Source organism: Cebus imitator, unplaced genomic scaffold (assembly GCF_001604975.1).
Source record: "Cebus imitator isolate Cc_AM_T3 unplaced genomic scaffold, Cebus_imitator-1.0 Scaffold285, whole genome shotgun sequence".
Lineage (NCBI taxonomy): Eukaryota > Metazoa > Chordata > Mammalia > Primates > Cebidae > Cebus > Cebus imitator.
Window position 1 is genome coordinate 1852339 of NW_016107600.1, and position 16704 is coordinate 1869042.

Sequence of the window (16704 nt, forward strand, 5' to 3'; positions counted from 1 at the left end):
TTTCACACATGGCAAACCTCAAAGCAAAACAAGGATAACCTCGGACCACTGTTACTTGCTGTAAGTGGGGAAAACAAAACAGCAAATGGATTTTTAGTAAAGAGAAAAGCAAATATAAATGCAGTTGATAAACTAGAAAGCAATCATCAACTAATTGCAGACTATAAAGAAGAAAAGATACCCCAAAATCCTTCTCCAAATAGCAACTCAGTGGATGGGAGTTAATCAAGCTTTCCAGCAACCAGTTATTGATGATTCATGGCCTACATCAAATGAAGACTTCGATTTTTATACCAATGATGTCCCCAAACCAAGCTTACCAGAGCTAATGACTGCTTCTCAGCAATTCAGGAAAAATTTAGAAGCAAATACGGCATTGTGAGAACAAAAAACAGAACCTTGTTTTGAGGACAGGAATTCTGATAGTGTGAAGATGTGGTTGAAAGCCTTCTCAAACAGACAAGTCCAAGGCTTTTCTCATCCTGCCTTTCCATCACCTGACCCTCTTCTGAAACCATCCCTCACGTCTTTAGCAATGTCTGGTCTTACAAAGGAGGGAGCAACAAAGCTGGCAACTGGAATAAAAAAGATTTTATTACTGAAAGTGCGCCATGACAGCAAACAAATTATGACAATTTTATTTTTGTGCTCAAAAATCAAGAGGTGGCCGGGTGTGGTGGGTCACGCCTGTAATCCCATCACTTTGGGAGGCCGAGGCGGGTGGATCACGAAGTCAGGAGATCGAGACCATCCTGGTCAACATGGTGAAACCCCCCATCTCTACCAAAAATACAAAAATTAGCTGGGTGTGGTGGTATGCACCTATAGTCCCAGCTACTTGGGAGGCTAAGGCAGGAAAATCACTTCAACCTGGGAGGCAGAGGGTGCAGTGACCTGAGATTGCGCCACTGTACTCCAGCCTGGTGACAGAGCGAGATTCTGTCTCAGAAAAAAAAAAAAAAATTAATAGAGGTGATGTCTGCATTAGGATCAAGACTAGAGGAAGATAGAGAATAACATTGGGATTCTGAGAGTACCTCGAAGAATCAACCACAGAAAGATGTCAGCCATTTAACTGGGGCTACACATCAAAAAGGAAAAAATACAGTAAATGGACACAGTAAATGGACATGTCCCCAAGAGTCTCCTGAGAAATATCCTTATTTGAAGAGGCAGCAGGAGTTGATAAAAAACATAACTAAAAAAGTAGAAGACAACACTGTTACATTTGAATCTGGATCCTATATAGCTTCTCCTGTAGGATCTACTGAGGAGTGAAATATAAATCAAGATTTAGCTTAGAAAGCATGAAGATATAAGGCTGGGCGCTGTGACTCACACCTGTAATCCCAGAACTTTGGGAGGCCAAGGCGGGCAGATCACAAAGTCAGGAGTTTGAGACCAGTCTGACCAACATGGTGAAACCCCCTTTCTACTAAAAATAGAAAAATTAGCCAGGTGTGGTGGCGTGCACCTGTAATCCCAGCTATTCAGGAGGCTGAGGCAGGAGAATTGCTTGAACCCCTGGGAGGCAGAGATCACGCCACTGCACTCCAGCCTGGGCAACAGAGTGAGACTCTGTCTCAAAGAAAAAAAAAAAAGGGGCATGAAGATAGTATGTTCCAATTTTAAATGAAAATTATATTGTCTGAAAGACAATAAAATTTTACTACTGAGTAGGAAACTGAATTGTTATCTAAAGAAGAAAACATTATCGTTCTCTCCAGGTTTAAAATGGGTGCTCCCATCTAGGCTGCTTTTCCCAGCATTTGATCTTAACTTGAAGGCCATCTGCCCGGCCCAGGGATCAAAGAGCTGCTAAGCTGTTCGTTGGTAGACGCTACTGGGCAAAGCTATGCTATAAACTCTGAAGAAAGGGAGATCTTTTAATGTTGATTACTGAAAGGATTAGAAAGACGTCTTGAAAGAGGACTAAACACAGGAAAAATATACCTTTAGCATGTGAGACCTAGGTGTTTGAGTGCTTAGCTCTTAACTCTTCTGAGGGGAGAAAGTTCCACAAAACAGGTTTCTGTTTGAGGCTGTAATTCTCCTAGGGCAAGAATATCTACTAAACACTAACAAATGCTGGAAGCAGGCATTTGACTTCCTTTGTGCTAAGGACTGAAATCAGTACTAGCCTCTGGCTCCCTACATTCCTACAGAACCAGCTGCAGGTAGGCAAGAAGAGGTTGTTTCGGCTGCACTCAGTACATAAACCAAAGACAAAAAGAGTGAAGTCTATTAAAGAGATAAGTAGCAGATGATACTGGGGACATTTTGGTAAAAGAGTATCAGATCTGTATGAATGTCTTAAATATTACCTATAACCGCAGCAGCCATGTGCCCCACGTTTCTCAGAACCAATCTCAGCACCAAATATTGTCATGTTCTTTGTCCACATACTAGATTTTTAGTTTTAAAAACATAGTTGCTGCAGTTTACATGCCCACTACTCCTGCGAGGCATACACTGGGCCACGTGGATAGGCTGTCATTTTCTGCAAATCGAGAGACCCAAATCACCTCCTCAGAAGCTCTGGCCTATTTTTGTCCTATTCCTGTCTACCCTAATTGATATCCTTGGCTACATTTACGATAAATCTGTTTTCTGACCATCCTTTCCTTCTTTCAGATGCTGATGAAATTAAGTACAAACAATTGTCAATTATCCAGCACTTGATCTCGGCCTTTAATTCCTTCAGAGAGTGAAGGAATATAGAGATAAAACTCCCACCCACTTGAGGTATGGTTTATGAGCTCTTGCCCAATCACATTACCATTCAGAAGGATTTTCCTGGCTGACTTAAACCAAAAGCTTCATTGTTCCAGTCTGTCATGTCACTGCAGCAACAGCTGTCATCTCAATTGTGCAGTATAATTTTTGACATAATTTATATAAGCACATAGAATTCAATCAGCAGCTGAGCAGGGAAGCAATGTTAACAAATGCCATGAATGGGTATATGATTTGCATATTATTTGGTTCATCTGTGGACTGAAGCTATCCATCCATTTCCCTCATTACTCTGAATAATCCAGAAATGGTGGATGCTCCTGGCCAGACAGCTGTATGTTTTAAAAATCAAAAGCAACAAGAAAAGCAGCCTCATGGCTGGTGAACTCTAGAATTAAGGCTATTTTAAGCATTTATTCTTATTTCCTCAGCTTTGGGGCTGGGACAAGGATCCTCAAAACCCTGCTATTTCCCTACTTTTACTTGTGATTCTCTAGTCCTCCTCAACTATAAGAAGAAAAGGATAAAGTAGGGCACTTCTTGGGGGACAAAGGCAGAAGAATATGATCAGAAAAATTTCTCAATATAACAGCAACACAGGAAGAAACCAAAGGGAAATATTTCACTGAGTAAAGAGAGAAGATTGCATCGACATGCTAATGCCACAGCCTGTCACTTTCCAAGGTGATAGTCTTTCATGAACATGCCATTATTTTTATTTATTTATATTTTTTAGAGACAGGGGTCTCACTACATTGCCCAGGCTGGTCTCAAACTCCTGCTTCAAGCAATTGTCCTGCCTCAGCCTGCCAAAGTGCTGGGATTACAGGTGGGAGCCACTGTGCCTGGCCATGAAAATGCATTTAAAAAAATAAGATACAACTGTAAGTTTGAGAAAAAGGGAAGAGCATTAACATTTTGTGGACTCTTGGTGGTAAATCCAGCAGCCAAGAAAGTAGGAGACTTATAACTGCTATGAATATTTAAAACTGATATTGCAGCCAACAGCTCACCTCCAAAACTTCCCCACTGAAAATAATGGCATAGAAGGGAAACTCAGGTCCACTGAGAAGTGAGGGTCAGGTTTGAAGCCTCTTTGGTAACGAGAATGCTTTGGGAGGCCACAAAAGTTGGCAGGGTTGGAGGGTGCCTAGCACCTTGGCACAAGCAAGCACCAGGCAATCACTCACACCTACATAAATATACAGTCTAAATATGAGGAATGGAAAGAAATAATACATACATACCATGTGTGATAATGAAGACAATTGTACCCTACCCCATCATCCTCATGTACTATAGCTAAAAATCTCCACAGTTAATAATCTTGTCATTTTTTCACAAATTGACATCACTTTACAGAAGCAGAAGCGGGGTGTGCTAAAGGCAAGACCGAAAGTCCTGGGGCTAAAAAGAGTGCCTTGACAAATTTCAGTGTAAAATTTCAAATCTTCCAAAGGATGGAGTAACTCTGGGAGCATAAGTGAGGATGAACAACAGAGGGTGGCCCAGAAGACCACACCAGAAACCCTGTATTCTCCTGGGTAGAGCTGAACAAGGTTGGGAAAAGCCCCAACAGGTAGGCAGTTGCTATTGGCTTTTTAAAAGATGGGCAACATCCTTTCCATCTCAACATGTCAAAACAAAGGCCAGCTAGTCAGCAACATGTTCTAAGAACCAAAGCAAGAAAGAAACCAAAATTCAACATTATTGTAACAAAATCCCCCAACCTAAAAAGCAACCAACCCTGAAAAGATCAAGACTCTAAGGTGATAAAAAGTTAAACTCATCTTGAGGTCGCAGGGGAGCAGAAGGAAGAGATCAGGGCAAAGGAAAAAAAAATTGTGGGTATTACACACAGTATGTAAATGCCTGGTCTTCACAGAGAGACACTTATCATTAATCAGACCATCAGTTATGTTACAAGAAAACCAATACCAACATTTCTCCTGTGGAGCACAGTGATAAGCACATTTTTTATGGATGTGTTTAGGATAGAAAGGGGTGGGTAGAAGGGAGAGGAGGCAGGAAGGTGAATGTATTATGTACAAAGAGAAATGACAGAGACCACCCCCTCCTTTAGCTCTTTGCCGTTTCTTTCTCTTTGTTTTCCGCATCCTCAGGATATGCGTGCCATGTCAGTCTCTCTTCATAAAATGCTATCACAATTTGTGGACATTTCACATTAGCTTCTTTTGCAAGAACCAGGTCAGCTTCATCTGTGTCTTTCCTGGAAAGAAAGAATATGCTACTTAAAAGGACAGGAAGTAAGAATGAAAGAATCTGTCCAGACATAAGTTTATGTCATTATACGGACTTAGGTGTCTTGATTTCCTCCTCACTTTGACTTCAAGGTGAAAAGGACCCTTTCAATATTTTCAAGAAGAAATTTATGTAAATGGATTAATATATTAATCCTATTATACAGAAACAGATGTCTGCAAGTAGAATTTAGATGTAAAGTAGGCTCAGTTTAAAAAGCTGAATAATAAATGATATTAATCTGCTTCCATAATTTTTATTTGTTAATAGGAGCATGTGAGTGAACCCAATCAAACCTACATTCAACTGTATTGATTACACGTAAGTCAATTATGCACAGGTTGGTCAATCCAGTTTCCAGATCATCTAAGTGAAGAGGTCTTAACCCTCCTCACTTTGTGGCCTTTTAAATACTCATTACCCCTCTGGTCAGAACCATAGATTGGAACAAGCAAATAAAACTTTAGCTACAAATTTCAATTATCTCAGTTACAGCCTTTACTACCAAGTATAACAAAAAAAATCTAGCCACATGGTTCCTTAGGCATGATTACAAATCAAGAAAAACATTAAATTATCCTGAGAAGGCCAGGTGCAGTAGTTCATGCCTGTAATCCCAACATATTGGGAGGCTGAGGCAAGTGGATCGCTTGAGCCCAGGAGTTCAAGACAAGCCCGGGCAACATGGCGAAACCCATCTCTACAAAACATACAAAAATCAGCTAGGCATGGTAGTGCATGCTTGTGGTCCCAGCTGCTTGGGAGGCTGAAGTGGGAGGATCACTTGGGCTTGGGAGGTGGAGGTTGCAGTGAGCTGAGATTGAACCACTGAACTCCAGCCTGGGCAACAGGGCAAGACCCAGTCTCAAAATAAATAAATAAATAATAATAAATAAAATTAAATTATCCTGATACGAGGACCAGGGAAATTACCACCTTGTTGGAGCAGATACTCAAATTTGGACTATGGTGGAAAAAGCCAATTAATGATATGTAAATCATAAGTAACACATATGGCTGAGTAAGAAAAAGCAGTCCAGTCTAGACACAGTGCCTCATACCTATAATCCCAGCACTCTGGGAGGCTGAGGTGGGAGAAACACTTGAGCCCAGGGCAACAAAGGAAGACCTAGTGTCTTCAAAAATTTTTTCAAAAAATTAGCAGGCCATGGTGGCATGCACCTGTATTCCCAGCTACTCAGGAGACTGGAGTAGGAGGATAACTTGAATTCCGGAAGTCAAGGGTGCAGTGAGCTGTGATCACACCACTGTACTCCAGCCTGGGTGACAGAGTGAGACCCTGTCTAAAATAAAATTTTTAAAAAGCAGTCCAGGCCTGTAATCCCAGCACTTTGGGATGCCGAGGCAGGAGGACTGCTTGAGGTCAGGAGCTCGAGACCAGCCTGGCCAATATGGTAAAACCCCATCTCTACTAAAAATACAAAAATTAGCCAGATGTCGTGGCACATGTCTATAATCAGCTACTTGGGTGGCTGAGGGATGAGAACCACTTGAACACCTGGGAGGCGAAGGCTGTAGTGAGCCGAGATGGTGCCACTGCAATCCAGCCTAAGTCATAAAGCAAGACTGTCTCAAAAACAAAACAAAACAAGCAGTCCATACAGCTCCTTATTTCTGACAGAATATAGCAATTCTTCAAACATAGGCTTCTGGGTAATTTACCAACAGCACTCTCATCAGATAAATAATAAGCCTTTGATTATACAGCTTTTTTTTTTTTTAAGTGCAGTGGCGCCATCTCAGCTCACTGCAATCCTCGCCTCCTGGATTCAAGCAATTCTCCTGTCTCCGCCTCCCGAGTAGCTGGAACTACAGGCACCCACCACCATGCCAAGCTAATTTTTGTATTTTTAGTAGAGACAGAGTTTCACAATATTGGTCAGCCTGGTCTAGAACTCCTGACCTCAGGTGATCTGCCTGCCTCGGCTTCCCAAAGTGCTGGGATTATAGGTGTGAGCCACTGCACCCACCCAATTATACAACTTTTAAGGTAACATATTTCTTTAGTGGCAATGCAGCACAAACCTTCTATGTATCACAAACCCAGAATACTTGGAAACAGTGAGGGCCATACCATAAATCACTCTGTTTTTAAGAAATCAAATTGAGCGTCTTTAAGTAATCAAATTGAGGGCTCAGTGCAGTGGCTCACGTCTGTAATCTTAGCATTTTGGGAGGCCGGGGCGGGCAGACTGCTTAAGGTCAGGAGTTCGAGAACAGCCTGACCAACATGGCAAAACCCCATCTTTACTAAAAATATAAAAAGTAGCCAGGCATAGTGGCAGGCACCTGTAATCCCAGATACTTGGGAGGTTGAGGCAGGACAATCACTTGAACCTGGAAGGAGGAAGTTGCAGTGAGCCAAGATCATGCCACTACACTCCAGACAACAGAGTGAGATTCCGCCTCAAAAAAAAGAAAAAAAGAAATCAAATTGAGAGGAACTACTTCCCTTTCATTTAAGAGCCATTCGGTCTCTACTGGATGAAATAACTTGTGCTTTGGCCAGTATTAGCCTTAAGGCTTTTTGTTGAGATTATTTTTCTCTTTTAGACATTATTCAGTAGGTTTGGCCCTCAGTGATGGCAGAAAGTCTCATTTTGATTCCTAGTCCAGGGTCACAGGCCCATGATCTTACAGTAAATAATTCAGAACTGTGTAAACAAATGGTTATGTCATGTTGATGTTTTCTTTCTTTGAGATGGAGTCTCACTCTGTGCCCATGTGGGAGTGTAGTGGCTCGATCTCAGCTCACTGCAACCTCTGCCTCCCAGGTTCAAGCAATTCTCCTTCCTCAGCCTCCCAAGTAGCGGGGACTACAGGCATGCGCCACCACGCCCAGCTAATTTTTTGTATTTTTATTAGAAATGGGGGTTCACCATGTTGGCCAGGCTGGCCTTAAACTCCTGACCTCAAGTGATCTGCCTGCCTTGGCCCCCAAAGTGTTGGGATTACAGGCATAAGCCACTTTGCCCGGCCCTTATATATTTTCTACCTCAAATTTACCTTTTTTCTGATAGTAGGCTACTATAATTTGGCTTAATGACAAAGCTTGAGAATGTCTTAAATCCATTCTGAACCATAATTCCCATTTAATACCAATAATTGGTTAAGGATATCTGACATCCAAAATTCATGGTCTGGGAATACGCAGTCTTGCCACTTAATCTTCCACACAAATTCAAGTGACTGGCAAAGAAACACAATTGTAAAGTGAAGCCAAACCTTTCTCACCATTTCATTAGGAACATTAAATCACCACAGGAATCTGTCGCCCCAATGATCTTTTCTGGTTCCAGTCCTCTCTCAAAGCCCCGAGCAATATCATTGCTCTGCTATAAATAGAAGATGAAGAAAGGTTACAGCTTGTGGAAAGAGAAAAGAAACTCCCTATTTCTAGGCTCAACAAAACACAATATAGTTAATATCACCTGATACCATTTCTGTCGCCAATTCGGAAAAATTTTTAGAACTTAATAACAGTACTAAGTACTGACAGTGACAATGAAGTGACAGTGATGCCAAGAGATATTTTTGTAAGATGTTATCTTTCCTGGAATTCCTTCAGAAGATTGGAGGTGAACCCTAAAAGTCTCTAATGTTCCGTAAGATACTCTGAAGTCAACATCTAGGAACTCCTCTAATCCCACTCACTCAGAATATCCTTAATATTGTTAAATAAGCTCCTGAAATGATAAAGACTATGTTTACCCTAACTAAACCTTTTCATTTTGCAAACTTCAAATATTCTACCTCTCTCAATCTTTATTTTTTTAGACTTTTAGTTTACCTTAACACTAACCAATAATTTTAATATATTTCACAGTCACCTATATTTATCAAAGAACAGAGGTACGAATTATGCAAAGCCAATACTACTAAATGGCAAATTCAGAGATCACAAACATCAATGCCTATGTGCTTGGTTAGAGAGAAGGCCCTGGTCAGTGCCTATCCCCTCTAGATGTAGATGACTGTTAGCATTAGAGGGCAGAACTGGACTGTAATCAAAAACAAAAACAAACAAAAAAAAACAAAAAGAAAAAACTGCCCTCGTACAGTGCCTCAGGCCTGTAATCCCAGCACTTTGGGAGGCTGAGGTAGGAGGATTGCTTGAGACTAGGAGTTGGAGACCAGCATGGACAACTGTCTCTACAAAAAAAAATTGTAAAAATTAGCTGGGCACAGTGGTGCACACCTGAAGTGTGCTACCTCTATTTAAGAGGCTGAAGTGGGAGGATCCCCTGAGTCCAGGAGTTCAAGGCTGCAGTGAGCTACATCATGTCACTATGCTTCATGGTGGGCAACATAGTGAGAGCCTGTCTCTTAAAGTAAGAAAGAAAAAAAAAAAATCTTTATTTATTATTATTTTTTTTTGAGACGGAGTCTCACTCTGTCGCCAAGGCTGGGGTATACAATGGCGCAATCTCAGCTCACAGCAACCTTTGCCTCCTGGGTTCAAGTGGTTCTCCTGCCTCAGCCTCCCAAGTAGCTGGGATTATAAGCATGTGCCACCACACCCAGCTAATTTTTGTAGTTTTAGCAGAGACAGGGTTTCACCATGTTGGGCAGGATGGTCTTGATCTCTTGACCTCGTGATCTGCCTGCCTTGGCCTCCCAAAGTGCTGGGATTATAAGCATGAGCCACGGTGCCCAGCCAGAAAAAAAATCTGATAATTCATGAGATGAGTATTGAAACTTGGTCTAAATTCAGTAATACAGTCTAGACAAGGAGCACAGGTTCTAATCCAGATGTAGTAACACTGATGAGAGCTAAAAAGCAAAATTTTATGCAAGCCAGGTAATTTTTTTTTTTTTGAGGCAGAGTCTCCCTCTGTTGTCCAGGCTGGAGTGCAATGGCACAATCACAGCTCACTGCAACCTCCACCTCCTAGATTAAAGTGATTCTCCTTCCTCAGCCTCCCAAGTAGCTGGAATTACAGGCACGCGCTATTGCACCTGGCTAGTTATTGCATCTTTAGTAAAGACAGGGTCTCACCATGTTGGCCAGCCTGGTCTCAAACTCCTGGCCTCAGGTGATCTGCCTGCCTTGGTCTCCTAAAGTGCTGAAATTACAGGTGTGAGCCACTGCACCTGGCCATGCCTGGATAATTTTTATTATTTTTAGCAGAGACAGGGTTTCACCATGTTGACTAGGCTAGTCTCAAACTCCTGGCCTCAAATGATCCACCCACCTTTGCCTCCCACAGTGCTGGGATTACAGGTGTGAGCCACCGTACCCAGCCCAAGCTAGGTAATTTTTAAAAACTTTATTATGGAAGATAATGTTAGCCTCTCCAATGGCAACAAAAAAAAAGATTTAGAGATGCCCAAATGAGCTAAATCTCTAGTGATGATTCTTATAGTAAAATCTTTTTGATCTGATGATGTTCACCTTGCTTTCCTCTGAGACACAGAAAGCATTTGGGGTCTGGGTGGTCCCCAAAGATACCAAAATCCACAATAGGAAGGAAATTCCATGCATGAATCATTGAAATATACTGACTTTTAAAAACATAGCCTCTTTGGGGGCGCTTAAGGGGAAGAAGTTCCCAGATGTGCACACAGCTGCTCACAGCTGGAATGCTGGCACATGGACTAAGTTGTAAATCATAGCTGACAGCTGAAAACAGTTTGCTATATAGGGAGGGAAACGGGGGGCAAATGGAAGAAAAATGTTCAAACTGCTGAAAAGGCGCCTCAGCGAAGAAAATGCTAAAATCATTATACAGGCAGTAATCTTAAATCAGGCATAATGCAGACTAAATTTCTTCTGCAGTGGTCTTAAGAAAGAAACGCAATCTCCTCCTGTACCTTTAAAACATACAATCACCTATCTTCCCAACTGTCTACCTGACAGCAACCAGTACTGCTAGAATGCTCTCAGGGGCCCCAGATGAACATTATGATCTAAGGGAAATGTGGGGGTTGTTTTCAAGGTCGGCAGCTTCAGAACCTGGCCTAGGAACAAAACTCTGCACTGGCCAGTGACTCTAAGCCAGATAATTCGAGCTGCTCATTTTTAAAAAGGACAGAGGTTGGTCACGATGGCTCACTCCTGTAATCCCAGCACTCTGGGAGGCCAAGGCAGGCAGATCACAAGGTCAGGAGATCAAGACCATCCTGGCTAACATGGGGAAATCCCATCTCTACTAAAAATACAAAAAATTAGCCGGGCATGGTGGCTGGCACATGTTTGTAGTCCCCACTACTTGGGAGGCTGAGGCAGGAGAATCGCTTGAACCCAGGAGGTGGAGGCTGCAGTGAGCTGAGATCACACCACTGCACTCCAGCCTGGGCGACAAAGCGAGACTCTGTCTCAAAATAAATAAATTAATTAATTAATTTAGTTTGATTGTAATTTTACTGGGTCTGGGGTACATCTTAGGCAGTGGATAATTTTTTTTTTTTTTAAAGCACCGTCCAGGTGAGTATAATGTATAGCCAGGGTTGAGAACTAATACTCTAGAAAGTTAGATATGTAAGTAGAATGAAGATAAATAGGGATGCTTGTGGCAGAGATGCTGGAAGATTCAGAAGTAGACTTATGCTTTTATTAATCGTAAAGTTTATGATACAGGCCTCACCACAAAACGCTTCATAACCTTGAAATAAATAAAAGGAATAGAAGCTGGGTGGGGGGGCAGGAGGAGGTGGTAGAGTGTGTATATTTATGCGCCCACACACAGTTGAAAAAAGAGACAGACAATTACAGTGCTAATAATGCCAGTTGCTTGAGAGCTAAAGAGCAGAAGGATTAAAGCAACTAAATCAAACCAAAATGTCATAAATATACTTCCCAAACTGAAGAAGATTCAAAAGACAAAAATTAATTTTAACTCCAAGTATGTAGAAATAATAGATCAAGAGAATATAAATGCTATTGAACTGTTCACTTTAAAATTATTAATTGAGCCAGATGCATTGGCTCAAACCTGTTAATCCCAGCACTTTGGGAGGCTCAGGTGGGAGGATCACCTGAGGTTGGGAGTTTGAGATCACCCTGACCAACATGGAGAAACCCCATCTCTACTAAAAATACAAAATTAGCCAGGCATGATGGGACATGCCTATAATCCCAGCCTCTCAGGAAGACTGAGGCAGGAGAATTGCTTAAAGCCAGGAGGCAGAGGTTGTGGTGAGCTGAGATCGCGTCATTGCACCCCAGCCAGGGCAACGAGAGTGAAATTCCATCTCAAATAAATAAAGAATAAAAATACAAATACAAAAATTAGCTGGGTGTGGTGGCACACCCCTGTAATCTCAACTACTCAGAAGGCTGAGACAAGAGAATCATTTGAACCCAGGAGGTGGAGGTTGCAGTAAGCCATGATTGCGCCATTGCACTCCAGCCTGAATGACAGACTCCATCTCAAAAAATAAATAAATAAAATCAGCCAGGCGTGGTGACTCACGCCTATAATCCCAGCACTTTGGAAGGCCCAGGCAGGAGATCAAGACCATTCTGGCTGACATGATAATAGCCCGTCTCTACTAAAAATACAAACAAAGGCCGGGCGCGGTGGCTAAGGCCTGTAATTCCAGCACTTTGGGAGGCCGAGGCGGGTGGATCACGAGGTCAAGAGATCGAGACCATCCTGGTCAACGTGGTGAAACCGCGTCTCTACTAAAAATACAAAAAATCAGCTTGGCATGGTGGCGCGTGCCTGTAATCCCAGCTACTCAGGAGGCTGAGGCAGGAGAACTACCTGAACCCAGGAGGCGGAGGTTGCAGTGAGCCGAGATCGCGCCATTGCACTCCAGCCTGGGTAACAAGAGCGAAACTCCTCTCAAAAAACCAAACAAACAAACAAACAAACAAAGGGCGGGCACGGTGGCTCAAGCCTGTAATCCTAGCACTTTGGGAGGCCGAGGCAGGAGGATCACGAGGTCAAGAGATCGAGACCATCCTGGCCAACATGGTGAAACCCTGTCTCTACTAAAAATACAAAAAAAAAAATTAGCTGGGCATGGTGGCATGCGCCTGTAGTCCCAGCTACCCGGGAGGCTGAGGCAGGAGAATTGCTTGAACCCGAGAGGTGGAGGTTGCAGTGAGTAGAGATCACACCACTACCCTCTAGCCTGGGTGACAGACTGAGACTCTGTCTCAAAATAAATAAATAAAATCATTAATAGTACATTATGATTTTCACTGCAAAAAAAGATTATCAAGGATTAAAAACAAGGACTATTGGAACATGAAAAAAGAAAGTGACAAACACTTCAAAGCCCCTTTCTAGTCTTAAAAAACTCACCAATGATACTTCTTCTTTAAGATGACCAAGTCTTCTATTTATGGAGAAGGCAGAAGAGTGATTTAATGTTTTACAAATATTTAATTTTACCAACTTAATACAATTCAGTGGCCACAAACTACATTTCTCACTCAGCCAGGAGAGGGAGCTATAATCAACATACCTCCCTGAAGCTCTTTTGTTCAACAATTTACCTTATAGGTCCATCCTTACAACAGAAATAACCAAAATATGATATTTTTATTTATTATTATTTTGGTGACAAAAGGATAGTTTGTGGGGAAAACGGGAAAGGAAGCTTACCTCTCTCTTTTTTTTAGATTTGATATCATCAGCACTGTTTGAGAAATTGGATTTCCTTTTGTTACTTTCTGACTTCTCCCTGGGTTTGTTATTTTCACCCTCCTTCATCTTCTTATACTTTTTCATAAACTCAGAAATTAGCTCAGGGCAATCCAAGTTTTTCTCAGGTTCCCAAGTATTGTGCTCCCTGGGCAAGAAAAATGGGAAAATAAAAAAAGGGGTAAAGAATGAGGAAAAAAATCCAATGTCTTATTTCAAAGAGGACATTCAGACAAAAAGGAGAGAGAAACCTTATGCTTTAAAGAAGCTAACAAATTTGATCCTAGATTTCTAGAAAAATTTTTTTAAAAATGCCCACACAGACTTATACACAATCGTTTACAGCAGCTTTTTAATAGCCAAAAACAGAAAACAATCGTTTACAGCAGCTTTTTAATAGCCAAAAACAGAAAACAAATTCAAATATTCAGCAACAGATGGTGACATGGAAAAACAAAATGTGGTATATCCATACAAAGGAATATTATTGAACAAAAAAACAAAATACTTAAAACATGCTACAACTTGGAAGAACCCCAAAAACATTATACTAAGTGAAAGAAAAAAGACACAGACACCATATATCGTCTAATTCCATTTATATGAAATGTCTGGGAAAGAAATTTAGAGAGATAGAAAGCAGATTAGCCAAGCATGGTGGCTCATGCCTATAATCTCAACACTCTGAGAGGCGGAGGCAGGCAGATCACTTGAGGTCAGGAGTTCGAGACCAGCCTGGCCAACACAAAGAAACCTCATCTGTACTAAAAATACAAAAATTAGCTGGGTGTGGTGGTGCATAGCTGTAGTCCCAGCTACTCAGGATCCTGAGGCAGGAGAATCGCTTGAGCTTGGGAAGGGAAGGTTGCAGTGAACCAAGATTGTACCACTGCACTCCAGCCTGGGTGAAAAAGCCAGGCTCTGCCTCAAAAAAAATAAAAAATAAAAAATAAATAGCAGATCATTGATTGCCTGGGGCTGAGGGTGGGAGTTGTAATTCCCAAAAAACAAGAATCAAGAGAATTTTGGGGATCATGAGAATGTTCTAAAACTCGATCACAGTGATGGCTGCACAGCTCTATAAATTTACTAAAAATTATTTAATTGGGGCCAGGCACAGTGGCTAATGCCTGTAATCCCAGCACTTTGGGAGGCGCTCTGGAGTTTGAGACCAGCGTGGTCTCCACTAAAAATACAAAAATTAGCTGGGCTTGGTGGCACACGCCTGTAGTCTGAGCTACTTGGGAGCTAGGGCATTCTGAAAACTGCTTGAACCTGGGAGGCTGAGATTGGTCGTAGTGAGCCAAGATTACGGCATTGCATTCCAGTCTGGGCAACAGAGACAGACTCCACCTAAAAAAAAAAAAAAAAAAATCATTTAATTGAGCTGGGCACAGTGGCTCACGCCTGTAATCTCAGCACTTTGGGAGGCCAAGGTGAACAGATCATTTGAGTGTACAAATTCAAGACCAGCCTAAGCAACATAGCAAGACTCCGTCTCCACAAAAAATTTTAAAATTACCCAGGTGTGGTGGCTTACACCTGTAGTCCCAGCTACTTGGGAGGCTAAAATGAGAAGATCTCTTGAGCCCAGGAGGTTGAGGCTGCAGTGAACTTTATCGTACCACTGTACTCCTGGTAACAGAGAGAGACACTGCCTCAAAAAAAAAAAAAAAAAAAAAAGAAACGAAACTGAATTGTACAATTTTTTTGTTTTTGAGACGGTCTCACTCTGTCGCCAGGCTGGAGTGCAGTGGCATGATATTGGCTCACTACAACCTCCGTCTCCAGGGTTCAAGCGATTCTTCGGTCTCAGCCTCCCCAGTAATTGGGATTGCAGGCATGTGCCACCAATTTTTGTATTTTTAGTAGAGACGGGGTTTTACCTTATTGACCAGGCTGGTCTCGAACTCCTGACCTCAAGTGATTTGCCTGCCTCAGCCACCCAACGTGCTGGGATTACAGGTGTGAGCCAATACACCCAGCTTGAACTGTACAATTTCAGTGGGTGAATTTTAAGGTGTTTAAATTAAACCTCAAATAAGCTGTTTAAAAACTCAAATTTCAGCTGGACACAGTGGCTCATGCCTGTAATCCCAGCACTTTGGAAGGCTGAAGCAGGTGAATCACCTGAGGTCATGAGTTCCGGACCAACCTGGCCAACCTGATGAACCCTGTCTCTACTAAAAATACCAAAATTATCTAGGTGTGGTGGTGCACGCCTGTAATCCCAGCTAGGCTATCTGGGATATCTCAACCAGATAGGCTGAGGCAGGAGAATCGCTTGAACCTGGGAGGCAGAGGATGTAATGAACTGAGACTGCACCACTGCACTCCAGTCCGGGTGACAGAGCAAGACTTCGTCTCAAAACAAAACAAACCAAAACAAAACAAATTTGCTGGCTAGGCAAGGTGGCTCATGCCTATAATCCCAGCACTTTGGGAGACCAAGGTGGGCAGTTCACCTGAGGTCAGGAGTTTGAGACCAGCCTGGCTAACGTAATGAAACCCCATTTCTACTAAAAATACAAAAATTAGCCAGGACTGGTGGTGCGCACCTGTAGTCCCAGCTACTCAGGAGGCTGAGGCAGGAGGCTCACTTGAACCCAAGAGGCAGAGGTTGCAGTGAGCTGAGATCACACCAGCACTCCATCCTGGGCAACAAAGCAAGACTCCGTCTCAAAAAATATAAAAAGGGCAGGCATCGTGGCTCACACCTGTAATCCCAGCACTTTGGGAGGCCAAGATGGGCAGATCACAAGATCAGGAAATGGAGACCATCCTGGCTAACATGGTGAAACCCCATCTCTACTAAAAATATAAAAAATTAGCAGGGGGGGGCCGGGCGCGGTGGCTCAAGCCTGTAATCCCAGCACTTTGGGAGGCCGAGGCGGGTGGATCACGAGGTCAAGAGATCGAGACCATCCTGGTCAACATGATGAAACCCCGTCTCTACTAAAACTACAAAAAAATTAGCTGGGCATGGTGGCACGTGCCTGTAATCCCAGCTACTCAGGAGGCTGAGGCAGGAGAATTGCCTGAACCCAGGAGGCGGAGGTTGCGGTGAGCCGAGATCGCGCCATTGCAC

General features: G+C 42.5%; 1 protein-coding gene across 5 annotated transcripts in view; it reads right to left on the bottom strand.

Moving 5' to 3' along the window:
• Window positions 1-1879: 1879 nt before the first annotated feature.
• Window positions 1880-16704, bottom strand: part of CBX5 (chromobox 5) — a 42197-nt gene continuing 27372 nt past the window's right edge. For 4 of the 5 annotated variants that reach the window (XM_017501872.2, XM_017501874.2, XM_017501875.2 and 1 more), the window contains exons 3-5: window positions 13578-13764; window positions 8254-8354; window positions 2224-4966 (exon numbers count right to left, since the gene is read on the bottom strand). In XM_017501872.2, the coding sequence (XP_017357361.2) occupies window positions 4816-4966; window positions 8254-8354; window positions 13578-13764 (439 nt within the window). In that variant the 3' untranslated portion in view covers window positions 2224-4815. Of the gene's footprint in view, window positions 4967-8253; window positions 8355-13577; window positions 13765-16704 lie in introns of all 5 variants that reach the window. The other variant, XM_017501873.2, reaches the window with a different exon arrangement.